The 27,242-nt window shown below is 39.7% G+C and overlaps 1 protein-coding gene across 1 annotated transcript in view; it reads left to right on the top strand.

Moving 5' to 3' along the window:
- The window catches only part of nr3c2 (nuclear receptor subfamily 3, group C, member 2), a 74,547-nt gene that overhangs the window by 31,378 nt on the left and 15,927 nt on the right, over positions 1-27,242 (top strand). Inside the window, exons 3-6 of the mRNA XM_051386052.1 lie at positions 12,146-12,273; positions 20,627-20,743; positions 24,938-25,282; positions 26,763-26,907. Of these exons, the coding sequence (XP_051242012.1) occupies positions 12,146-12,273; positions 20,627-20,743; positions 24,938-25,282; positions 26,763-26,907 (735 nt within the window). The remainder of the gene's footprint in view (positions 1-12,145; positions 12,274-20,626; positions 20,744-24,937; positions 25,283-26,762; positions 26,908-27,242) is intronic.

The raw sequence follows: 27,242 nt of genomic DNA, 5'->3' as shown, positions 1-27,242 counted from the left end.
CCCCAGGAGTATTTGGTTGGGCGAATGTTTTATTTGAAAAGGGCGTCTTAGTGGCAAAGCCTGATGTTATGATTTATTAAAAGTGCAGCGTGAAGGGATTTACAACATAGTGGGAAATGGTACATGTGTGTGTTTGCGCCTGCAACTGTATGTTGATGAATATATTTGGGCGCATGTGACTGCTAGCCTGAAGAAAGAGGGCAAGGACAGTGCAGTCAGATGATGAGCAGTACATACCATTTCATTTTCATTATGCATACTACTGTTCCTCTTCTCTGACGTACTGTAAATGTGGTGAAGTCAGGTGATGTCAACGAGGGCATGTGTAAGTAGGCCTGGGCAATTAATCAGTTTTAGAACACTTTTTTTCTCATTTTCAGTAAATTAATCTGCTTATCAATACTAGAAAATGTCATAAAATAGAGCAATCACAATTTCTTAAAGCCAAACATGACACCTTCAAAAATGTCTTTATTCAATATCGACATTTATTGGCTTCCAGTACACTCATATTGTAACAATACAATCTAGGGCTGAGATTATTCAATTTTCTAAAGATGAATTGATAGTTTAATCTATAAAATACCCCCCAAAAAAATGCCTGTTACAAGTTCCCAGAGCCCAAAGTGTCAGACTCAAAGGGATTCAGATTAAAGTGATATAATACAGAGAAAATGAGCAAATCCTTACATTGGAGAATCCGGGACCTTTAAATATTTTGCAGTTTTATGTGATATATTGTGATTAATTACGACTAATCATTTTAGCACTGACATGAGTGCATCATTTTGTTGTTTGACAAAATTGTGTCTAAATGAATGATAACAGCTTTATCTGATGCCAGTGTTCATTTAACTGAATGTCAGTTTGATAGGTCTATTTAAAATGCATTTGTCATATGCATTCATGGGGTGGCAGTAGCTCAGTCTGTGGGGACTTGGCTTGGGAACCTGAGGGATGCTGGTTCAAGTCCAGCATGCATAACAGTATGGAGTGTGAACTTTATTGTATTTTGTATGTGTATAAACACTGAGTAAAAAAAATATTTCCCCATTGGCATTAAATAAAGTAAATCTTTTTCTTCATCGATATTGTTATACTTCCCATATCAGAAAAAAAGTTTTATTTCAACCATATTGTTCAGTCCTACATGTAAGAGTTAAGCATCAACCATTGTGTGACTATTTCAAACTGACTCACTTTAAGAATGGTTTCTTTGTGTATGGGTAAGATCAGTGTGTCTTTTGAAGGCTGTCAGAATCAGCCAGACAATAACTCATCTGTGAATGTAAGAGTACAATTTAAATATTTTCTTTTCCTTCCTTTGTAGTCCAGTCCGGTCCTTTATCCCCTTTTTTTCTGCACTCCTCCAGTCTGCCTCACCATTGCTGACATCCCTGGAATTGGCCAGCCCAAAAAGGTGACATGGGCGCCCGCTCTGAAAGGGCAGCCACATGCACCACTGCAAATCTTTCACCTTATTAAATATACATCAATAGTCAGCCATACCTGTGAGGCACCTCTTACCTGAGCCAAGGTTACGATGACTGATGTTATTTTTAACCTCTTGTTTTGAACAGGAAATTATGTTTCGGGCTACAATACGTGTTACATGTAGGTACAATGATGATGAGAGGGATGGATGAGAGATGACAACAGTTGGTAAAAACAGCCTCTCTCTCATGATTTTTGTGCTCCTGTCTCTCTCCCTGACTCCCCCTCTCCTCGTTCTCTCTGCACGTAGCCAACACATGTCTCTTTGTGCTACGTGCAAAAAAATAAAATACAAATAAAATACAAATAAATTGGTGTTAAGGTGACCAGGTGGCCTGGTGCATGCCTTATGATAGAGATGCAGGAGGTAGACATGCAGAAGACGTGGACACGCCAACTAAGATGTAGCGCTTAGAAAATTCAGCTCTCTATATCCCATTTCAGGAAAGCAGTTTAGTGTTTCCTCTTTGTTAAGGCCAATCTAGTCAAATTTCAAGGGGTGCGTGACTTTGTCTGAAATGAGACAACTGAGAAATGTCAATCAGGTTTGCACCTGTTCCAATGACAAAACTGGTACAGGCTAACTTCACCACTTCAGCAAATGATACACGGTATTGGATTTCACTTTACCTGTTTGGTTAAAAATAATTTAACTGCATAACAGCAACAACAAAGTTAAACAGCTTCAACATGACACTAGATACGTCTGTTGCTGTTACTGCAGGTTGAATGTGCAGCAAGTCACAGATTGCACCTTTAAGACTCAGTCACACTACCTTTCACTTGCAAACAGAAACATACTAGGGATGCATGATAATGGAAAATTTTGATTATTATAAATTAACACAACAATTCAATTACAGCCAATAAATTATCACTCCATAATGATAATTATTTATTTTGAATTCTTATGCAAAATTCTCCTATGAAAGGCTTTATGCTCTATCAAAACCATTGTATGAAGATTCAGAACTGTTTGGTTTTATTGTATTAACAATAGTGGTGTTCGTTAGATTTGGTTAGAACAAATAGAATATTTAATCATCCATCTTTGCTCATTACGTCTCAGCATTTCTTACCGTCAGGTGTGTAAAAACTATTGCTTGTGAACAAAAATATGAATTAGTGGTTATCAAATCGGTATCAGCCATGAGAAGCAGATTATTGTCATCCCTAAAACATACAATATTATCCTGCTTAAAATAAGAAATTTCAGAAAACCACAGATCTCTTTTGTGCACTGCAAGGGCAGAGGTTGACTGAAGATGGCACGTAGATGGAAAGGTTGGGTTATACTGTGGTCGTGCAGAGAGAGATTAGTCAGGAGGTAGATTAGTTAGAACATACTGTATGTATGTGTTCCTTGTGTAGACTGAGGTTTTTATTTTTGCAGTAGTTTTTTGCGAGAACCTAATTGCGCTATGTCCCTCAGCAGGTGTTGCATTGTTCATCCAGTGGCCATCTGGGCCTGTAATCCTTTGGAGGTGAACACACTGAATTTGAAAAAGGTCATTGCACAGACACATTTAGTTTGGCCCGACATTGTGTATGTGAGTGTGTGTGTGTGTGTGTGTGTGTGTGTGTCTTTGCCCTCTAACCTTCCTTTTCTTTTGCATTTTGTACAGCATGTGTGGGACCTTTTGTAGTTTTGAGGTCAGAATCTTAAAGTTGACCTTTAAGGAAAATAATGTCGAGCTTTACAATGAGCAGGTTTGATGCTGCTGGACAAACTGTAGTCATAATCCTGTTGGACTTTTCATTGTATTTGCTCAGGGTTGATGGGCATTGACCTCCTATTCAGAAGCACTGGATCACCAGAACGGCAGAATATTTTGTTGTGTCTAATTGAACCATCTAAAAATGTAACTGGAAAACAATTGAATATGGAAATAGAGCAGTAGTCTTTTGCACCTGCTACTAGGACTTATATACAGATATGCTATTTAAACAATAAAATATGCAAAAACTCTATGCGGAATTCTTGTAAAAATCCATATTTATGTAGATGTATAGGTGATTTTTCATCTGCACATTTTGTTGATTAACTGAAAGATGCTGTCAGCAGAATTTTGGACTAAATGGCTGAGTGCAGGCAAGACCTCTAACTGGGTATACCACTGCTCTTCGGCAGTTGAACCTGTCAAATACTATAGAGAGGCTGACTGGAGAGCAGTTCTCAGCAGTCCTTGAGCTAACATGCAGAATGTGCTGCCGTGGTGCTAACCACCTGGACCTGAGCCAACCAGAGACTTGGCTTTGGCTACTATGCACAGCCCACTTCTTGAGGTTGTGGTTTCATACCCTGTGACTTCAGTGAACCACTAGACTATAAAACTATACATACAATAACACTCCAGGCAGATCGACATAGCAGTTTCTGTAGCTAACTTTATCCCCTCAGTATGTATGTTAATGTGTTATGGTTTGCGCGTGCAGCGTTTCCTCTTTGCACATGCCGGACTCCGTGCCTGCTCTTCCTCCATCTTTGTCCCAGCAGAATTGTAAATGACTGGTGGGTGTTGAGTTTGATTGCATGTGACAGCTAATGCGTAGGGTTGCTGGCAACATGTGTCAGCGCCAATGTACATTAACCTACATTCAGAGTGAGGCCTTTTTGAATCACACAGAAAAGGAAAAGGTCGCCTTTTGAATAAGATATTTTTTGGCACATATAATTTCTCTGGACCTACAAGCTTATTTCATTTGGTTTTTACGGTTTTAGAATTTAGATGCAAATGTTTAGCTCTTTGTATACCATAATCTTATTCACTAGACCCTTCTTATACTTAACAAGGTGAGGGTAAACAGGAATCGCCTGTGTGCTAACTGTTGCTAGAAAGTGGAGTGCAGAGGTAAGGAGTATGTGGTGAGGAGGTGGCTCAGGTCAGTGCTGATCCCTTAAAGATAATCTCCCTCTCTAGGGATTTGTTTTTCTCATTTGTCCCAGGGCCTCTAAGCTGAGTTTGGAGGTCACCTGCTGGACAGGCAACAGGACCCGAACCTGGCTGTAGACACATTTGTAAGGAGCCAGATATTACATGGAGATGGTGGGAGAAAGAAAAGTAAGCAGTGAATAGAGCTGAAACATGAACACAAGGGGAGGCCAGGTCTAAAGTTCATCCATGCCACTGAAATCAAAGGATTTGGGTCTATAACAAAACCAGTTTTATCAGCATAGCTTTGAAGTGGTCCATTTGTGTTTATGTTCGTGGCAGTTAGCTAGATTAGAGTCAGTTTTGAGTCATGTTTCACAAAGGTGGTGAAAATAGGCTCCTTAATGTGTATTTAGTTAGATTTAAGCCATCGACCGTGCTTATTTTTGTTGTTATCATGTAGGTTTATGTTCAGGAGGGAAATGTGATTTAAGTCACTGAGCTGGTATTTCATGTTCCTTCATGTGTTGAACATTGTGTTTATTACCGGCCTTTTGTTTGCATGGTTTTTCGATTTCCCATGCTTGGCAATCAACCTGATGCCCGACAACATATTTCTCAACATGTCAGCTGAATTCTGTTCCCAGCTGTTTTGTGGCTGTTTCTGTTTTCCCGCACAGGATCTTGGAAACTTTGTGCTAAAAACAGAAACTATGGGGTTCAGTAGCAGATCAGCGTGAGGTCCACATGAGAACCGAACTTTTTTAAGACCGCAAAGACACTTTTGTTTGGGACGATAAAAACAGTGGTGCAAGAATTGACAAGGAGATTGGCTGAGGTGGCTACAAAGCTGCATAAATGAATGGCGGAGTTGTTTTCATGGGGGATGAATTAGGGACAGTAAAGGCTGTAGTTGTTGTTTTGCATAAAAACTACACTTCACAGGTTTTCGATGCTTTGTCCACTTCTGGCTCTGAAAAATGTCTCTAAATCAGTGGTTCTTAAACTGTGGGGCGCATAGAGACAGTGCTGGTGGGGGCGTGGATGACCAGCGTAAAAATATGGAGTGAAACTAAGTTGAATGAACGTGACCTTATTTTTATTTTTAGTTAAGATATTAAGAACAAATTCTTATTTATGTAGGGGAAATTTAACAAATGATGTAAATTCTAGTTTTGTTTATTGACCTTTACTTCACTAAAATTCCACTTGAATCCTTTTTTATCACTTTTGGTTCCCCTATCCTTGTAAATGATTGCCAAAAATTGTGTGGTGTGGGCTGTGAACGTTTTTTGGGTTTCTGAGGAGATGCCAAAAGTTTGAGAACCACTGCTTAAAATGGATAAAGCTTTTGAGGTAACCAAGCTAATGTGTGGGATTTACACCCATAAACCTTCCACTCAGCCTTGTACACATACATTATTTCCAGTATTAAGATGCGAGATCTGTCTAAATTGACTTCCTTGCAGCGTTGGAGATCTTTGACCTGGTTCATGCTTTGTGTGTAAATGAACTCTGGGCACTGCATATGGTTAGAAATGAATGAGTGGGTGTGTTGACCCCATAAACTGTATAGGAACTGTTTATTTTATTGTTGTGGCATTATACAAAAAGTAGAATTTTAATACGGATGCACTAAAGTTTTTGTGTGCACTTTGAAAAGTATGAAAAACGTGGATAACGCTACGGCACGTCAGCGTTCACACAGAGTTTAAGTATGTCATGCAACACAGAAAATATGAACGAAGCTGTGGGCACGCAGTGGCATCCCATGCCTAATTTTATACTATATGGATGTGATCAGTCCCTTGCTGGCCTTGACAGCCATGAATTACTGGAGTTTCCAGCCATGATAATCCTCCCCACAAGATAATAACACCCTGCCACATCTCCCTGAGATTCATGCCTGCTTGCTTTACCACTTAGCCAAAATATCTCAGGTGATTAATTTCATTCACTATGTGTGACAGCAAGTGATTTAGGTCAAGTTAAAACAGCTCTGGTTAGTTAAACCAGCTGAGTTACCCTCCTGCTGCCATAACAGTAGCCACTGTCTTTGCAAGATCCCTAGTTCATTCTGCATACTGAAGAAAAGGTGAAAGTTCAGCAAAGAGTGGCTGTGAAGTCAAAGACAAATACAGCTTCAGACATGTTTAGTACAAACTGAATACAGTGTGTAGATCAGAATGATAGCGCTGTCTGTTTCTACCCGTAGCCCGAGCCTCTATCAACTCCCTAAACAGGTCTGAGTGTGTGTGTGTGCGTGCATTTCTGTGACTTGTCTCATTTCTTTGTTTACACTCAAAACAGTGGATTTATAGGAGAAAGATAATCATGATTTGCTGTTATGGGGAAGGTCACTTAAAGTTTGTAGGCATAAGCCTTGGAGGGGAGACAATACAACAGCTTGGAATTTAAAACAAGGAATGCATCACAGCCGGGATACCAGATTCCTTACCAGCCATTTCTGTGGTGAACTGTATTTTATTTGACGGTGAAATCCCCTTATTTGTCCTGTATTTTAAGTCTATATTTAGTTTATTATTCTAAAAAAAACAAGTTAAATCATAAACTTGGAGAGAAAAAATGACTGATGATGAATGATTAATATTTGTCCCAACTGGAATGTATGAAACATGTTAAGGTTATAAATTTTTTTTTTCTTAACCGTAAGTGGCAGCCAGTCAGAGTAGATTATGCTGTAACCTTAACACAAGTGTAACACAAGCCTGACAAAGAGGAAATCTCATATTTCTGTATGCTCAGGTACTCTGCCCAATGCCAGGGTCACCTTCACCAGGAAAAATAAATCCCTGGTGGCTCTCTAACACTACCCATAAGACCTCTCTCCCTTTGAGAGGCGGTGAGTGGGTGTCAACCTAATGTTTATACTGTCTGCTCACGGTTATGTAAGCCATTTTGTCCTCTTTCTCTTCCTCTACATCTCCCTCAGCTTGTTTAAACTAATCTACCTTTACCTTTCCAACATGCCAAGTTGTGTGTTACATAAATATTCTTTGAACTGGTCTAGCTTAAGGTTTTTCAGCATGCCAAGGTGTGTATTACATAAATATTGTAGGCCAGACTGTAGAGAGGTACTATACCGTAGAAGCTGTGTGTGTTTTTTTTTTTTTTTCCTTTTGCAGAGTCAAGGATGCTTCTCTTTCATGAGGGCAGGTTCAGGGAGGCTATGGTACTTGTCTGAACTATCCCTGTGATAACAGCCTCTAGAATGAACAAGTCAGTGTGTCTACTCAAAAACACGCACAAACACACACACACACAAATTTATCTTACAGTGGGCGGATGGCTCTACAGCAGTGTAAATACAGTAAAGTACACAAGTGTGTATGTGTTGTGGCAGACAGTGTTACATGCATGATGAGGACATTGTCTTTCTATAGAACAGAGCTCTCCCTGTCAGCTGCTTGTTTACTGTCATGCTAATGTACTTATGTGGGTCACCGGGTTCATTCTTACCACGTGGGCCCTGCTGTCGTCTATCATACAGCCGTCTCACGGCCCATTATTCACCCATAATGATGTTATCTTTATAACCTCAGAATAACTACAGCCCCCTTGACTTCCTTTGTGTCTCTAATTTGTCCGTTTTCTTCGACTTCATGCTCCGTTTCCATGGCAGCTAATTGTTCTAGCTGTGCCAAGCTCTGATGACTTCTGACCTTTTCTTGTGACCCATTTTGACCTGTTTATGGTTAATATAACAATGAACTGAGGCCCTCAAGTCTCTGCTGTGATTATCAAGTACAATATTTCCGGATTCAGATAAATCTTTGGCTATCCTTTCTGGTCTTAGCTGATTTAGCATTCCTTCCACAGCTGAGAGAGGGTGGAGATATTTGAACCATTTGGAGAATGCTCCCAGTGTGACATCCGAATTACTTGTAGAAAAGCACGAGGCCAGTTTGAGCTCAAACATCTGTCCTGTGGTTTGGTCTTCCTCACACATTTTAGTGGGCACAGTGGGCTTTGTCTGGCTTCAAGCTCTCATATTTCCTTCCTTTGGCATTTCATTAATATCTTCCCTAAGCTGCATGTTCATGTGGGAAGCAGCAAAGAGGCAGCAAGAGTTAGTAAGAGATACAAATTTCTGCTTGTACATTTTGGTGGGAAGAAACAGGCATTGTGTACTTGCACTCATCTGTATCCTCATGGGAAATAAACAGCAACTAAATCAGTTGTTAGCTTTGTGTGTTATCTTTAAAGATGAAAGGACACTGAAAACAATGAAACCACTGCCCTGGGGTTTCTGTAGGAAGGGAAAAAAGCAACAACTGGAGCGAAGAATGAGACCTTTGATCTGTGCAGTCAGTCCCATTGAGTTAGTCTGAGACTGTACCCAGAAATAGAGAAGACAGGGGTCAAGAAAAAAGTCCCAGTCCCAGTACACAGAAGTAGTCTGCACACAACTGCAGAACTTTCTTGGGTATTTTTTTGTGTGTTATACTGTATTAAGTTAACATTATCTCTACAAATTTGCTTCTTCTGCACTCTGGCTTTGTGTTCTCAGTATGAGATCAAGGGTGACACAAGGCTCTACATGCAAGAATTAACAGTTCGAACTGCCAGCTTTAACACAATGTTACTTCCATTGGTCCATCATCATTTAAGCCTTCATTGAAACAGACAGAAATTGCAACCTCAAAATATTTTAAGCTATGAAAATGACAAGCCAAACAAAAAGGAAATTCAATTGGCGTGTCCTTGTGTCCTAGTGGTTAAAGACGCACACCATTTAACCACAACGTCCCAATTTTGATTCTGACTGCAGACCTTTGTTGCATGTCATTTCCTTATTCTCTCGGGCTCATTAAAACATATTTCCATCATTATTCTTGCACACCCTGTATGCTGACAAACTGTAGGCTAACATCTCTGCTGAAACAGCCTGATTTGGGAATGTCTGGTAGCTTGTGTTTAGTTTTGGGCTACTGGCAGCCGTTGGTGCACAGTCACTGCAGCCTGGCCTGTCTGCTCTGGTTTCATAAGCAGAGAGAGAGAATGACCTATATACTTCTCTCAGGGAGGGGAAGTCACCTTGTTGGTGGACCAGCAGGCAGGCAGGCTGGCACATAGCGACAAGGTTTTAATGTGCGGCACTATTAAAGGGTTGACCACTGACTGGATATTAGAAGCACACTCTCATATGCTGCTCGCGTTGTTCTTGGATCACAAATGTTGTGGGACAGATTTCTTGCCGTGGCTTGTTCTCTTGTTAACACTGGCTTCATTGTAATGGTGTGGAAAGACCAATGTATAGGGGAATATTCAGTAGATTAACATGCTGAAAAACACATCTTGACATGGATTAGATTTGTGCATGCACACATACACACACTCTTATTCACATTAGCTGAAACCATGGGGCCCAGTGCCAGAAAGATCTAGTCAGACAAACACCTCACCAGAGACTCCTCTAAGCGTCCTAACAAATTGAATGTGTGTGTAGATGGACAAGAGGGAATTAGATCAGTGGTCCTGATTGTATCTGAGTGTGCTGTTGCTGTACCCCTTTCCAGCTAGTCCCCTGGAGGAAATGTGTGTGCATGAGAGAGAGAACAGAGGTAGAGAGACAGAGAGAGGAGGAGAGAGAGTGCTTGGCAGCTGGTTTGATGAAGGATGTAAGGAGAATGTTAACCAGACAATCACCTTGCATGTTATTGATTGAGATGGGAGAGAGGTAATTAGCACAGAAAAGAAGGGGAAGCTGAGGCCACTTTTAATGTTTTGATACAAGGTGTTCTCTCTTTGTACCCATCTACGTGTTGTGTTCTTGTGTGTGTGTGTGTGTGTGTGTGTGTGTGTATGCACATGAAGGGAAATATTTTATAAAAAAATTATACTGAATATCCAAATGTTTCCATCTGTGACCTAACCTTGAATGCATGAAGCTTTTAATACCACTGCTCAGAATGTAAATGTATGTTAGATTTTTTTATAGTATGAGAGCCAACTGATTCAGTGTCATTCCATTAATAAGTCGCATAAACAAGTAGCATATTCTAATATAATGGGCCCATTATTCCACTTGTACTCACAGTAATCAGCTCCACGCCCTGTGCATGCACATCCATAGGGCATGCTTGCTCTGCTAACTGATGAAACCATGTCATGTTTCATACCAGACTGTGTGTTTTCAGTGGCCTGTTCAGTTTTAAAAATTCACCTTCCCTCTATCTTTTGCCTTGCATCTTCATTTAGCAGTGCTTGGTCTTACAGATAGATTTAGTCTTAATGTCCCTGGGTATGCATTGGATATAAATCCTTAAAAAGCTTAATATATAGCTTAGTATCAAATCTACATGTAACATACTTCTATTTTTACAAAAATAGATAACATAAACTAATTTATTTTCTTAAATTAAGTTGTCAAAACATAATAATGAGATATATAAATACAAGGTGGGATACGTTAGTTAAAAATAACCTTTCTCTCATACAAACTGTGTAATGGTGACAGTGCTTCTGAATGACATCAGACAATCTTTGGCATTGCTGTACTTCAAATTCGTGTTATTCATTGGCCAACATAGATGTCGATTCTGATATATAGTTATCTCTGGAGAGCGATATCATCAGATAATATCGTCTCTGTCAATATGTGTTGACAACGGACAGAATTCAGTGACATTATGAATGTCTTTGCAACCTAAATGTGTACATATAACATAATAAGTGTATTTTAACTGACAAAACTAACACAACCAATGACATCTAAGCAGGAGTTTAACCAGCAAACAAACCAACGTCTTTCACTGGTCATACTGTAATTAAACAGGACAAACATATCAGAAGTAACCTCATGAGACAGGAAATGTATACACTCATAAAAAAACGATTGTTCATTATTCATCAATGTGCATCTGATAATTTACTTTCATATAGGCTACCCTGTAGTCTGTGTGCACTGTGTGTCCTTGTCAGTTATTTAAATGTGGTAGTAAACAGCTTTGATGCCTCTTTTGTACCTGGATTGACTACAGACAGACATCATCCATTGCCACTGACATCTACTGCAACTCTATTTCTCCCATTTAGCACCGCACCAGTAAGAACATACTGTACATCCTGAGCTTTAATAGTCATGCAATTGTAGAAATCAGTCAGCAGTGAAAGCAATAAATTAAGCCAAACTGAACAACGCTTTGGATCAGGCAGAACTGCAGCAGACTGTCATCAATTCTGTCGCCTGTTGGTTGTGGCTCAGAGTAAATAACGACAACATGCCATGTTACTTACATCACAGCACGCATCAGAACTGATTCTCACCTTTGATCTTAAACCCTGAATGTTTGCTCTGTCGTGGTTTGTATTATTTTTGTCCACCACTCTATACTTTTTCCAATGCGTCACACTTCTTATGCCAGAGAAGGGGACACGTGTTTTGGATGCTACTTAAATTTGACATCCTGCTCTGTGTCTCTCTGCTTATTGAATTTAAATAATCTCCTCTATAATTCTGTCATTGTCATCTTTGTAAGCCTGGTGAAGCTGTAAATCAGTTGACTGCAAAGGCCTCCTCTCTTGGTTGGCAGACATCTTTATGGCTAGCCACATTGCACTGCCACTGTACTGTGGGTCATAAAACCCAAGAATGTTTCACAATGTGTATCAGGCTTGAGTACTGTTAGGAAGGGGACAGTCTGCCCTGGCTTTGTTGTTGACTTTAAAAAAATCTTTGTTGATTTATGTCTGGTCCTAAAACTTGTGTGTGTGTGTGTGTGTGTGTGTGTGTGTCTGTGTGTGTGTCCTTTCAGCTCGCCACTGAGACAACCGTCCTCAACGGCCAAAGTGTGCCTGGTTTGCGGAGACGAAGCATCAGGATGCCACTACGGTGTTGTGACATGTGGAAGCTGCAAAGTCTTCTTCAAAAGAGCAGTGGAAGGTATGGCATTAACTCATGTTCAAACAAGATATCACGGGTTATGGGTTTTCTAGGGTGGCTGAGAGAGCTCAAAACACTGCATCTTATGAAAACACAAGAAAAAAAATGACAAGACATGAATGCTGAAGTAAAACAAGAAAATGAGAAATAACATTTGCCCCAACACATAGGCAGCAAAAAGAAACACACTGCAAATACCAAGAACACAAAATCAGCAAATAGAGAAATGCTGCAAGTTGTACGCAACAACAGAATTAAGTTACAGCAGTAGTAGTTTCTGGTGGCACTAGAAATGATAAACCTGCTAGTAATTTGACTGCAGCTAGGTCTTCAGCTAATATCTACTGTAATATCATATTCATGCTCTTGTAATATTCATCATATTCATCTTAGTGTTAAAACTAAAATAAAGTGATTAGACATTTGTATTCATCAGTTGTTGTGTCTTTAAGAAAGTTGTGTTGAACCTTCAGTCTTTCTGTGTTTTCTGTATTTGCAAAACATTATGTGGTGAATGTGTTTCTTAATCGTGTTTTATTTGCAGTGTTCTTATAAATGCAAAGTGGTAAAGATGCTTTTCTCATTTTCCCATGTGTTTACTTTGGTTGCAGTGTGTTGAGCTCTGTACTTGTCTTACACTGAATATTTAAAAAGAGAAAACCCAGCTTATTTTTATTGTTTAGAGAAGAGTGACATACATTGTTTAAACTCTAATCCTAAAACTAATACTTGTGAGAGAAGAAAGCTACTGTGTCAGTATTGTGCTGTTATTCAGCAAGTTTCATTCATATTGCATTACACCAAAAATTGGTTCTCACAATTCTTTCAGTCAATATCAAATAATTTCAAACCATACCACCTTCACTGACAACTGTAGCATTCAAAATTATTGGCAGACATTCTGCTCAATTATTTAACAGTAGTTCGTGGGGAGTAGTACGTTATGCCAAGTCAGTTTAAATGTGTGGCTCAAGCTTACAGCTTTTCCAGCTGGGCAAAGTTAATGAGAAAATGTGTGCAAATACAATAATTCTGCTTTCAGTAATTTGTCAGAAAATCACTTTTTTTCTGATAGAACGGAGTTTGAAAAGCTGATCAGACAAGCACATGTTGGAAAGCAGCGAAGCAGCCTGTTCTTTCCATTTAGGCAGCATACAGTCCTAATAATTTTTGCAGGAATTATGAACCAATAGCTGATTTTTCTTTATATGAACTACACACGTTTATGCAACAAAACGCTGTTTTGTTGGTTTTCTACATATTTGTTTTTTCTAAAAGATCATTAAAATGGCCAAAAACATTTGGTACGTTATATTTATAGACTGTGACCAGGTTGAGTGGCACACACACACACAGAAAAAAACATTCAGTAGGTAATTCTCTTTCACCAGCCCCTTTAGGTTATATTTAGCTTGGGGAAAATCAACAACAGCCATAATGTGCTTTTCATTTTGTGCCTGTTGCCTGAGGCGTTGGCTTGATTCATTAAGATGAGTGTTTGAATGCTAAACACACATTTACAGACCCAGTGCAGGTGGGGAAAAAAAGAGCAAACAAGCCTGCCAGTCAGCCATCAGGCCCTCTAGGTGTTTTCCTGACCATTGGAGGAATTGCACTCAGTCCCAATCAAATCATGCCTTAATTTGATGATATTTACACACCGTCATTACGGTGACCTGAAACCAGATTATGTGTCTGGGGTTATCAAATCAGACATGCCATTGTTCATGCTTCAAACGTGGCCAGTGGAGAGCCGTTGGCAGATGCTAAAGATCTGACTTTGTGTCACAGTGATAGTCAGGTGAGACTCTGAAGAGGTCAGACCTCTGTAGGCTCTGTCATTACACTACTAAAACCCTATTTGTCTCTCCTATGATTTCAAATTATACTGAAATTGACTCATTGATTGTGTGATGCCCTTTAAATCTAATGCAGTGTTCTTTACTTTCAAATGTCTTTATGAGTATCTCTCCGTGTGTGATTTCCTCTTGATTCTATACTGCCAAACAACTGCAACTTTGCAAACTATTAAAGTGTAATAAGGGCAACCCATACAGTGGTGTGATGTCATCAAGGTTGCGTGCGATGTGTACGCCCTTCTGATGTGCACAGCGAGCTGTTACCTCACTTGACCGCTCCACAGCTGCTGCTGAGGTGGAAAGAGAGAGGTAAGGTGGAGGGAGGCAAAGGATGAAAATACTGAGAGAAGGATTTTGCAAAGTGAAGAGAGATAGAGGACAGTGAAACAGATACAGCGAGGGAGGGGGAGGAAGGACAAAGAAAAAGTCAGACGCAGACAGAGAGATAAAGAGAGGAGGAGCCGGGAGAGCGAGTAAGAAACAGGGAGAGGGATGGAAAGCGATGTGTCAGCAGTGAGCGCCGGAGAGGTGTAAGTTAGGACGTGAGGAGACGTTGTACTCCTCCCCTCTACCAGTATTTCCTCCTCCTTCTCCTCCTCTTTTCTTCCGAACTGAAAAACTTAGACTCGGCATGTGAGATATAAAAGAAGACTGCAGAGAGTGGGCATCTGTGCAAGGGGAATAATCCAGCCCATGCTTAATTTCTTTTGGCACCGCCTGCCTCGGGGGACACAACTTTTTCGGTCGGCTGTAGCTCATTAGACGACTAACTGGCTCACAGCCCTTTACTACAGAGCTAGTTAGCATTCTGGAGTCATCAACAAATCAGATGAAATTGTCTGACTGTGGAGGGTCTGGTTTCCCCTTTATCCGAGTCAGACAAGCCATTGTTAGGTAGCTGTATTTTACATTATCCCAGCTTGGCACAGTTACTCTTTGCAGCAGTTTAGGTTTACATTTGGACCATCTGTTTAGAATATCTATTGGACACATGGGCATTTTACTGTCCAAATCTGTGCACTAACAGTCCCCCTCAAGAGGACGAATATTCATTCCACTTAATTTTTGTCATATCTACCAGAAGGCACAGCCAACTGTACACGATAAAGTTTGTAACCACGGTCCCAGGAAACATATAGAAATTCTAAATTATGTGCCGAGTACTCTCTGGCTGCAAGCTTTTCAAAATGCCCCCAATTCATTCTTTATGTATTTACATTCGAACACACTTATTTCATCCACCTGCTCTCCTAGTTTCCCAGTTTATCTTAGTATACAGTGTGGAAGCTCTCACACTTTTATTTACAGTCACATTTTAGATGTTCTTGTATAGTAAACAAACAGAAGAGGGGTAATAACTTTTATGAAGCTTACAAGTTTTGCAGCTGTACTGCTACTGTTGACTCAACTGTCAAAAGCAGCCAGTTTATGGACTCTATTGAAATGAATGAATTCTTCACTATAAACATTTATCCTGCGCTGTGGGAAAAATACCTTCTGACACAAAACAAAGGTTCGTAAATACGTGTTATCATCACTAATGAAATGTGGAAATAGCTGAATGTATTCATGTGTGCCTCTCTCCTGCATCCACTTCACTAAAGACTAGTTTGTTGATACAAGACAGCTGCACTCAATAAATGACTCCATGTGGAGCACATTTGAAGAGATGAACGCTAGCTTATTATTCACATGTCATCAGTGGCTTGGCATGTCTGCTCTTTGAAATAATACTAGGCTCTGCTTTTAGCTCACTAGCTGTTTTTACTGTTCTCTTATTGAACTGAGAGGTTTACAGAGACATTAGTCAACCTTGTTATGGCCTCACTGTGTTCTGCAATGTGACTGGGTCGTGGTTTCCATGGCGCTGGTGTCAATCTAAAATCCTATTCTTCGGTACCGCCTCTGTGGGAGAGGTCATCCGAGGACACGTCTTGCACTGTTTCTGCTTTGACTGGCAGCTCTGCTGTCCAATCACATCTTTTTCAGCTCCAGCCGAGAGAATAAAGGACTCCCTCCAGTGCCGGAGTGAATGCTTCAGGTTGTGTGTGAGAGGATCATGTAACAACGGCTGGAGTGAAGCCATTTAGCAGTGTTATGCTCCCTAACACATGTCTCACACCGTATCTTCTTTGATCAGGAACTGCATACAACGTACATACAAATGCAAGCACAGGCACAGAAGTCTTTGTAAGTAGAAAAGGAATTCAGGTGTACAGCATTAGGTAGAAATTTAATCTGTAAAGCTTAATGTAAGTATGTGTGTGTGACCCACATTGCTAATAGGCATTTAGGTTGGAGAAAGCAGTCTGAGGAAGGGTCTCTTTAATGCAACCCAGATACATTGACTGTTATAGTATACATGATTGCATTTTAAATCCTTACAGCACATAGCATATTATGGCTTCAACTAATGATTATTTAATTTTTTAAATGAAGTGATTAATTGTTTAGCCTGTAAAATATTAGAAAAAGGAAAAACAAATGCCCCTTACACTTTTCCTAAAGCTCAGTCCACAAGACACATGTATTCAAATTACAATTAAACAGAGCAACAAGTCAGCAAGACATGCAACTCCTCATATGTGAGAAGCAGGACCCAGCAAACGTTAGGAATGTTGCTTGATAAATGAATCAAATAATTATTAATGTTGTTAAGTTACTTCACATAATTCTCCCGAGCCATGAAGCCTCTGATGACAGTAACAACTATGCTGTATGTTTGGTGCACGTGTGATTATATAACTCACACACATATGCACTCACTACTTCCTCCATGCCCTCAGTTTCCCTGGCCTGGGCTGACCTGAAGGCCTGATGGCTCTCCAGTGGATATAATCTGACCTCCATCTCTTCCTGCTCCCTGGTGATACCTTTGTTCTTTGACATCAATGCAAAAAGGATACAGTGCAGACAGTGGGTTACACCTTTTGTGTCCAACCAAATAAGCAGTGCCAATCTGATGGGCTTTATCAGTGTATTCACTGATGATTAGTTTGTTAAAGATACAGTACTACAAAGTTAAAAGGAATCACTCCCTGTTATTTTCCTTCAAAATATGATTTTATAGTTTTAGATAGGCATTCGATATTTGGATTGACAGAAAATCATGTTTTGAAAACAGCTTTGGTGAAAAAGGCGATGCAGAGGAGTGGGCATATTTCTGTTGTAACCCTATAGTCTGAAAACAGCAAGTCCTCTTTGATTTATTTAATTTGAAAGCAAGTCAAATGTTTTCAACCTCTAGTTATAAGATCATACAAATAACTTTTGTTTTTACCAATTAATATCTGAATGTCTTGACAAACAATTGGTGTAGTGCTACTGCTGGGAATAAAGTAATAATGCATCGTAGATGAGAGTACTGTGAAATAGTTATTGAATTCCAACTGCTTTTATCAGTAACACTGCCATAACTGGCTGCTTTTGTACATTTGACACTTCCAAATACCATATTGAGACCTAAATAATGACTAAACGCATTATGTACAAAGGCAGCAGATGGGGAAAATCTTTGTGAGGAGGAAATGCACAGGACAACTGTGATATAGCACATTATCATAGAAGTGGAGACATTAGTAAACAAAATAACAGCTTCTATTTACATCCTATTTTAACTTCTGCACCCTCTTTTTATAATGATCCAGACAGGGAAACTTAATTGTGTAGAGCCCCATCCAACACAGCTGTTTGTGTGTTGTCCAAAGAACTGGAGTAGCAGAGCTATTGCAAGGCAGTGATTTGCATACCACTGGCCCAGTGGTAACAACAATTACATCTCTGAGAGGCCTGTTTTTTGGTTGTTTGGTATTTTTTTGGCTATGTAATTTAGGTTGCATAAATACTGATGAATGACAATCACAGAATAGACCAAATGCTTTGTGAGTGGATAATTAAATGGCATTAATCTATGAGGCTGACATAGATTTCAGCACGTCCTTTAGTTATATGCCATCTTGCATCTGCAGTACCAGCTTGCAACTCAGGAATCTGCAGGCGCTGCTAAATGGCACTCAGAGAGTCATAGTAGTATTATTGATGTGGGTCAGCTACTGTATCTGAGAGGCTATTTTCACAATCAGGTTTCTGACCACACGTCTAGTGGCTATTTAAAAATGTCAGGTTAAAGGCTGTATTTTAGCAAAGGCCTCAAGTCCGTCTGTCTTTTGTTTGGAAAGCAGATGTACTGTGGCCGTGCTGGTGGCAGGAAGACTGCAGGGCAGATTACTCTTGTTAAAGTGGGGTCCCCATAGGAAAGACTATTTCCCTTTCAGAAGAATGTCCTCGTAGCTGATGTATGCCAGAGCTGACAGACAACAGAGACTACTCAGCGGGTTGTTGCCAGATTGTGAGATCATTAGCTAAAAGTAGACGTGAGTGGACTCCATTAAATGAAGAATGCTGACAGAGTGTACATTGTAGATGCAACAGCAGACAGGAAATTTTAGAATGATGTCAAATTTAATACAGTATCTGAGGAACCTTTTTTATTTATTTATATTTATATTAACATTTTTTTTTTTTTTATATTTTATGAATTTGGCATTGCCAAATGTTTTTACTGTAGAAACAGTTATAGATTTTTGAGAAGGATACAAATGGAATTATGAAGAGAAATTAGTTGATAAATGAACCACTTCCAAAGAAATTTAAGTTAATTTAAAAAAAAAAAAAGAAAATGTCAAGACATTTTCTGAGGTAAGACTGAAAAAGTATCATTCACCAGTAAACCCACTATGTGCCAGGTTGATAAGCAAATGCACATATTCAGAGGTAAACATGCTGTGCAAGGGCATGTGAGTGCATGCACACACCGTGCATAAATAAACAACTTCTCTCCATTTCAGATACACACGCGCATACACACCATCGGACTGCAACTTCGCTTGTCTCATGAAGTGTATTTCACTCCAACAATTATTAACAAGATTCACGGGAATGAGCAAAACAGTTGACAGAAAGGCTCCAGAGTTTTCAGAATTGCCATTTGGTCTTGCCTATCCAAGCGAGTGTGTTGTGTGTATGCATGTGTGTGCGTGTGTGTGTGTGTGTGTGTGTGTGTGTGTGCGTGCACGAGGGGGGTGGGGAAGGGGATGGCTGCGTTGTGTTTCCTGTGTCGCAGTTTACTGTTTTTTAGAGCAAGAAAAATGGGCTTATGTAACGGTCATGTGATTTAGCCAGAAATAGTGGTGGGGCTACAGCTGCTGCCTCTCCTCCTGCAGCTCGGTTCCTTGGCTTTTGGCAGCAGCCAGACAGACACACTGCGCACTACTCCTGCTAGCTCTGAAAACAACTTCTGCTCAGTCCTACACACAAATACAAATACTGTACTGTAGATGCAACAAAGGCAATGCACAGAATGTACATGTTTGAGCAAACTCCACGCAAAACGCACTTGTGCTTTCATGCTAAAACACAAGTTTATGCCAGAAATCTTAGATACTTTTAAATAAATAAACAATACAAGATGAACATGCAAGAAATTATGCACTGAAATGCGAATAAAACAAAATGTACATGCATACAACTATATACTCAATCTGACACGTACACACAGTTTTAATATCAACCCTAAAAGAGCTAAGCCATGTACTGGGGTCACTGGGGTCACTACACCACACTATACCACTCCATCTGGGCTGTGTCGTGATTTCCATGTGTGTGTATTTGTTTGTGAAAGCAGATATTTGCAGTTTCGTTTTTTTTATCAAATTGCCAAGTGGAGCAGCTTTGGTTGTGTGCATGCGTGCGTGCGTGTGCGTGCATAAGCGTGTGTGAGTGTGTGTATGAGAGTGAGAGAATGAATGACTGTACGTGTGCACGAGCATGAGCCTGCCTGTGTGTGGGCGTATGGCGCTCAGAGGCTGGCGGACGTGTGGAAAAAGGGAAAAAAGAGGGATGGAGATGCAGGCGTAGAGAAGGAGAAGAGTGGAGGAGGAGAGCTGTACAGTGAAGAACTAGTGGAGCGGAAGGAAGCGCTCTGAAATGGGAGATCATTGGGTTTAGCTAAGGGCTAGGCAGGAGGCAGGAGGGATTCTCGCCATGTTAGCATCACTGTCAGGAATAGACTAGCTGCAGCCAGTGTCCTGGTTCCAGCGAATATTAATACCCACATGCCATATACTGTAAAATACACCATTAGTCATGCGTTGTAGATTTTGAGAGCAGAATAATCCCAATTTCAATCATTTTCACAGTGATAATCATGAAATGTAGATCTCTGATATTGCCAGACATTTCACTGTTGGTTTCTGTGTTGACCTACATTACAAACAGTCACCGATAGAGATTCTACTGCAGAATCAGTCGTTAACTTGTCTTCATGTAATCAAATGTATACAAATATTATTCAGTATTCCATAAGTCAACCTCTTTTTCTGCCCTTTTTTTAATTATCTTTGCAGTACATCAATTTGAAAATATCACTGCTGTTCTTTGTCAAGCTGCATGTACCATTCACCATCGTTCTGACACTGTGTCTTGTCTTTCTGTAGGTCAGCACAACTACCTGTGTGCCGGGAGAAATGACTGTATCATTGACAAGATCCGAAGGAAAAACTGTCCGGCGTGTCGCGTACGGAAGTGTCTCCAGGCCGGGATGAACCTAGGAGGTGAGGAGTCACACCCTCATTACAGATTCGCCCTGTCACGTGTCTCAGATGTGACATTTGAGTCAGCCTGGCTCTGCTTATAAGAAATTATAGATACGGAAAAGTAGGTCTGGCTGCAGTCACAGGAGGCCCAAGGATGCTGAGTCATAGGATGTTTGTGTGTATTTGTGCGCATATAGTATATCTGAGCACAATATGCATAATGCTTCTACAGAAGGTGTAGATCTACAGTACTCTATACGATGGAAGCTGACAAAGCCTGCAGACAAGTTACAGTATTGTGATATGAGCAAATACATTGTAGTTGAGAGGGTTGTGGTTGATATATTCATCTATTCCAATTCAGGGCCACAATGGCAAGGGTAAAAACAAACAAGGCTAAAAAAAACAATCTTGATAGGTTTTCAATCCATTAGAGTTATTGATATTACAAATAATTTTCAATGTTATGCTTTCCAAGGAAGCTAAATTTAAACATAAATGTAAGTGTTTATATACATTTAATTTACAGTTTTGTAAGTACTGTCAGATTACTTCAGAAAACAAAGGTGGCCAGAGGGAAGACACACACATTCAGCTCATACAGAGTGTCGCCCGAGCTGTCTGCTTCATGCTTTTTAAATAATTAGTTGGGAGTAAATGAATCTAAAGTGAAGTCTCTGCAAATTCAAATGATATATAGAATAGCAGTGGGGAGAGGAGTTAATGAATGCCTACGGAAAGGTGCTCAGAGTTATAAAAAAAAAGCAACATGGATATTTCAGACTAGCTCTACTGTGCACTGTAATTTCCAAGCAAGATTTCGTGAAATGCTTGAAATGAACCATTCACTGAAATGACTGTAAAGTTGTTTTTCTTAATGATCATCACCTAATTTAATACCTGTTATTACCCTTTGGTATATGAGACTTCTGTCATTAAACACTTTTAGCCGTTTTGTCTATTCAGATATGCAATGAGATGACAGTGTAAAAGCTGTGAATATTGAATATTTTAATCCTAGGGGTTATTTCAGTACCTTGGACAGATTCTGTGACTTGTCTGAAGTAAAAGATATAGGCTACTGGTTTATGAAAACTCTGCCATTTGGAAATGCATGAGTACTGTCAGCTGTCATGTCAAATCAAGTTTATTTGCACAGCCCAAGATCACATAAAAGATCTAAATGGGCTTTACAGGCCCGTAATAGCAGCGGGTCCCAACCGAGCTCAAGCTCTCTGTGTCTGGAGTCCTTGGTGAACTTAGGAATGGTTTATTAATTGGCTGCAGGAATAAGGATCTAATGTTTTATTTTCCCTCAGAAGACTTGACGCAATAACATGGATGAGCTTCATTAAATAGGAAAATAATTCAAACACATACACAGTTAAGTATGTAAGAATGATGTGGACAGACGTAGACACAAAATAAACACATTCAATTAATGTTTTGATGTTAAAAAAAATTCTCTAAACATGGAAAGACCAGTACCAGTATGTTTTTTATTTAAATGAATTTCTAGGAGAGCAGTCAGTTTGCTTAGTTATTGTCAACAAGTGAGTGTAACCACTTAAAATTAAATACTCACAATGAGGGCAAAAATGACTACTAAAATTCCAGTGGTGAGGATTTTCTTGTTTACATCTTGAATGTTACAGCTAACAGATGACAAATGTTTTATCCTGGAACCAATCCAAACCTCAGATAGTACGATACAAAATAAATAAATGGGCTCTGATTGTGAAAATCAATTCCAGAAAAGCACTTTATGATGCATTTTCTACACTGTGAATGTGTGAACACTTATTTTTTATGGCCCATTTGACTTGCTTGTATATATTTCTGTCAAAAAAAAAAACTAATGAGGAAATGATGTATTATTGACCATTTTTCTTTTAGCTTTAACATCGCTCTCCACAAGCATACACAGTGTTCATGCACAGAGACAGTTAATAAACTCACTCACAGGGTATTCAGAGCCTACAGGTGGGTGCTAGGATGAAGGTGGGTCATATGAAATGCTATATGAGCAGCAGCAGCGATGTTGAGGGGGTGTTTGGAGCAGTATATACATGTAGCTGAGGGGTTAAAGGAGATGTGCTGCAGCAGCAGAGCAGAGCAGAAGAGTCAGCTTAAATAGACCACAATGTGTCACTCAATCACTCATGTATAACCCTGTCACTCCCCTAAAACATACACCAAGCTCAGCACAGAAGAGAAAACTGTGAAAACCACATAACAGAGCCTCACATCAGCCGTACACAAAAATCTAAGTGGTACCCTCTAGCATTGCACCTCCAACAGCCGGGGGTTTTATACTACACTGAAATGGATCCTTTTAAACCCAACAATCCACCATGTGTCAATCATATATATAGACACGTCAGTTTAGCAGGAGATAATTATTAACTTAAGCATATTACAAGCACAAAAACATGACTTAGAGTAAACAAATGTCTTTCCAGTGAAATGTTATGTAGTGTTGAAAAGCAGCAGATGACCATGAGTCATGAATAAAAGCTTAAGGTTGCCAATGAGTGTGGCTGTATGTTTGAATAGCAGCAGTGGAACCCATTGAATGGGGGCTCAGCTGTTTAGATGCAGTTTCGATGTGAAGACAAGTAAAGAAAGCTGTCGGTTCCAAAGGTAAAGAATGAAAATATTTCTGCAATGTCAGCCGAATATCAACTACAGTGGAGAAAAGTGAGTGACAACCAACCCTGGTTTGCATATAATGGAACATAATTTCATGAATATACCCTTTTTGATATGAAATAGTAGGGTACACACAGGTGTTACGAATGATACTAAGGAAGGCTCCATTCAGTTTAGTGAAGCAGAGCCAACATGCATAATAGCAGCTCACTGACCTGAATGGAACATATCTTTAATTTGTATCATTGGTTCTGCCTGTGTTTGTCTTACTATTTCATAATGGCTTCTGTGAAAAAGGTCTATTAGCTGTGTAAAGGGCAGCAGTCGTGTTTATATTCCAACTGCCAATATACACTAGTATTGTCCACTACAGACCTTGGTAAAGTGAATCAAACCAATTCAGCCTATAGTTAAGTACAAAAGCATCATTATCACCACCGTGGAAATCAGCAGATTAGAATCATGTTAAATAAAAACAACTCATTCAGTCACTAGTTAGATGAATCCCAGCTAATACCAATGCAAGTAACAGCAGCCTGTTAGGAGCAGAGACTTAGCAGCCAACAGACACCCTAACAAGTGAGCTGTGAAATGTATGAAACTGTTAACAAGCACTGAAACAAAGTTGAACCATAGACTATATAATAAACAGGGTAGCAGAAGTAGCACCGTGATGTCACCCATTGGTTTGTGGACTACCATTTTAAAGCCTCGAGTTTGACATTAGGGCTGTTGCCATCTTGTTTTTCCCAGTCCACTATTAGTTTTACAGTCAGAAACACAACTGAGAAAACACCCACCAACAATAACTTTAGCTCCATAGCTTACTAACTTTTGCTTAGCATCTTAGTTAGCTGCAGGAATTCTTACTTTAAGAGACGCCCCAAAACACAGACAGCAAAACATGAAAACTCAAGCTTCCATCTTGAAGTAGAGTGTATGGACATCAGTGAGTAAAGACAAACTTCTGTCAGGACTAGCAACATTAGCAACACAAATATTTTCTTGGAGCATTCCAAAACGACATGAGCGCACATGTTGGCAGCAAGTTTGTTAATGAAATGAAATCAGTTGCAGCCGTACAGCGGCAGAGTTTTTAATATAGTGGTGTATTAGCATCTATACTGGACTGATCATTTAGCTTACAAAAACAGCCTTATTGCACAAGGGGTGTTAAATATGAGTTACAACTCGTTGAATGTGTTCTGTGCGAGTGTTGCAGCACATCTATATTTGATTGCTGTTGCTGCTTGTTACAATTTCCCAGAAGCTATAACTTTCTCTTAAGATACAGAGATAAAAGTTTTCCTTGAAAAAAATGAACTGTGGAAATTAGATAAGTAAAATGTAAAAATACAAGGCTTTAAAACAACAACAGTAGACATTGTTAACAGATACAGCAGACATGGATTTTTGACACATAGAGATGAATATCTATATTTAGGTTTTTTAATTATACTTGTACAGTATCTGTCACATTGCAATTACAATCTCAGATTATGAATGTAAGAAATGCCACCATCAACAATGTGTTAATGAGGGCTGTTGTGTCACCCACAGCACGAAAGTCCAAGAAGTTAGGGAAGCTGAAGGGAGTCAGCGAGGATCTACAGGGCTCTAAGGATGGCCAGACTGCCACAGGTGGTGTTGGAGGCAGTTACCTGTCCTCAGAGAAGGAGCTGAACGCCAGTGCTGCCAATGCCCTGGTGCCCCACGGGCCTGGGGTGGTCACACCTTTTCTGCCGCCCTCCATCTGCAGTGTGTTAGAGCTGATTGAGCCTGAAGAGGTGTATTCTGGCTATGACAACACGCAGCCTGACACCACTGACCACCTGCTGTCCAGTCTCAACCGCCTGGCCGGAAAGCAGATGGTACGCATGGTGAAGTGGGCCAAAGTACTTCCAGGTTAGTAACCAATAGAGCGGTGGGCTGAGGCCTAAATGCTGTTTAAGAGAGTTTTTTAAGCCAGAATTGGAGCCATGTGGAAATAATAATAACAATAAACCACTAGACAAAATATTTTTTGCCCTCGCTTTTAAAAGTTAATAAAAAAGGGCTGCAGCAATTTTTTTAGAATTTAGTAAATTTTATTCATGGATGAGTCAAATAAAATGGTAAGTGGTAAAAACAAAGTATCAGTCTAATAAATCACGGGTATTTATACTGTAATTATGGAGTGTGGTTTTAATGATGATAGCATTCCTACATCTTCACTTTTGATCTGCACATTTTTTGAATGCAACACTGCTAGTTTTGTCAGAGCGCACAATTTTAATTTTAAATATTAGGTCAGGAAATTATCATGTGAAGCTTCAACAAGATTAGGAAGGGAATCCTGTTTTACCATTTAATAGAATCAAGATTAAGATTTCCAAACAGAGCTTATTTACATTATCGCTGTCAGATGTTATGTTGAACAGAAAATCGAATGCCTATCTCATTAATTTTTACCTAAACATACACAGCACAGGAAGAAAATAAATGTTTGAAAAGGGATAAACAAGTTTCCCTAAAATGCCAGTCGTGGGAGACATATTGAAAGATGCCTCACAGGTAGCTCTTTGAGGCTGTTTAATTTGCTGTATTGCAAATATTTGATACCGCCACGGTGTCTGCTTGCCATATCCGGACGTATAAATAGAAGGAGAGCCAGACAGAAGGGTCAAAATGAGTACCTTCGACTTTCAGATATGCCACTGCCTGCATTCAGCTTACATTTGGATGTGGCAGGGCTAACACACAGGCCAACATGGAACAATATTGTCAGTACCAACAATATGTTCACAGAAAAGTCAAACTAGATCAGCCAGTCCCGTGCTCTTTATTTTATGAATACACAGTGTTAAGCCAGGCATCTGACATACCTTTTTTACATATTTAGATGTTTTTAGTTATTGTATTTGTAAGATTGAAATGCATATTGACTTAAATAGTCCCTAAGCCTTGATAAGTCAGTTGCGTGTCCTCAGTTGGCTTATGTTTTGCATGAGGAGGAGTTTCTTGCCAGAGTTTGATTGAGAGTTTGGCAAGTTTCCTATTCGACCCTATTTTTGGAGCTCCATAGACAACACGCCAATAACTGGAGGCCTTGTGGGATTTGTATAAAACAAGAATGGGTGAATACTTCTCAGTGGTTATCAGGTCTAAACAAATATTGGCACAGAAAAAGTACACTGTAGCAAAGATACACAGTACGTAGTGCACATGAAAAAACACAGAGGTACACACGTGAATCTACTCAGCTAAATTAAGGTCTCTTAGGTTGGTGATTAAGTCCAAATGCTTTCAATCAATCAAAGTATTGTCAGTCACATTCAAACATAGTGTTTTTTTTTCATCAGCTTCGTCTATGACTGCCATGTCTGTGTTCTTGTGTGTGTGTTAGGTTTCCGGGGCCTGCCCATTGAGGACCAAATCACCCTGATCCAGTACTCATGGATGTGTCTGTCCTCCTTTTGCCTCAGCTGGCGCTCCTACAAACACACCAATGGACAGATGCTCTACTTTGCCCCTGACCTCATCTTTAACGAGTAGGATTTACACTTCCATATCTGCAGTATACCACACACATCTTGCTGATGTTTTTAAAGTGCATGGCTCCTGATATTTAGGGCAGCGTCCCAGATATTGAATGTTTTTTGTCATATACAACTTCAAAATGCAACAAAGAGAGGAAGTCAAAGCACCAGAATTTCAGCAGGCACACATAAATTACATTCTGTGTTGTCTGGTATGTTCTGTGGTATCCTCAACACAAAGATATGAGAAAAAATCATTTGTTTTTCAGAGTATATAATTAGTAGATACAGTAATCAGGTTTTGACTCTTAGTGTTTAGTAGCTTATGCTATTTTCAGCAGCTCATC

This window comes from Dicentrarchus labrax, unplaced genomic scaffold, assembly GCF_905237075.1.
Source record: "Dicentrarchus labrax unplaced genomic scaffold, dlabrax2021, whole genome shotgun sequence".
Classification (NCBI taxonomy): domain Eukaryota; kingdom Metazoa; phylum Chordata; class Actinopteri; family Moronidae; genus Dicentrarchus; species Dicentrarchus labrax.
The sequence above is the reverse complement of the archived record's forward strand: the minus strand, read 5'-3'. Positions and strand labels throughout refer to the sequence as shown.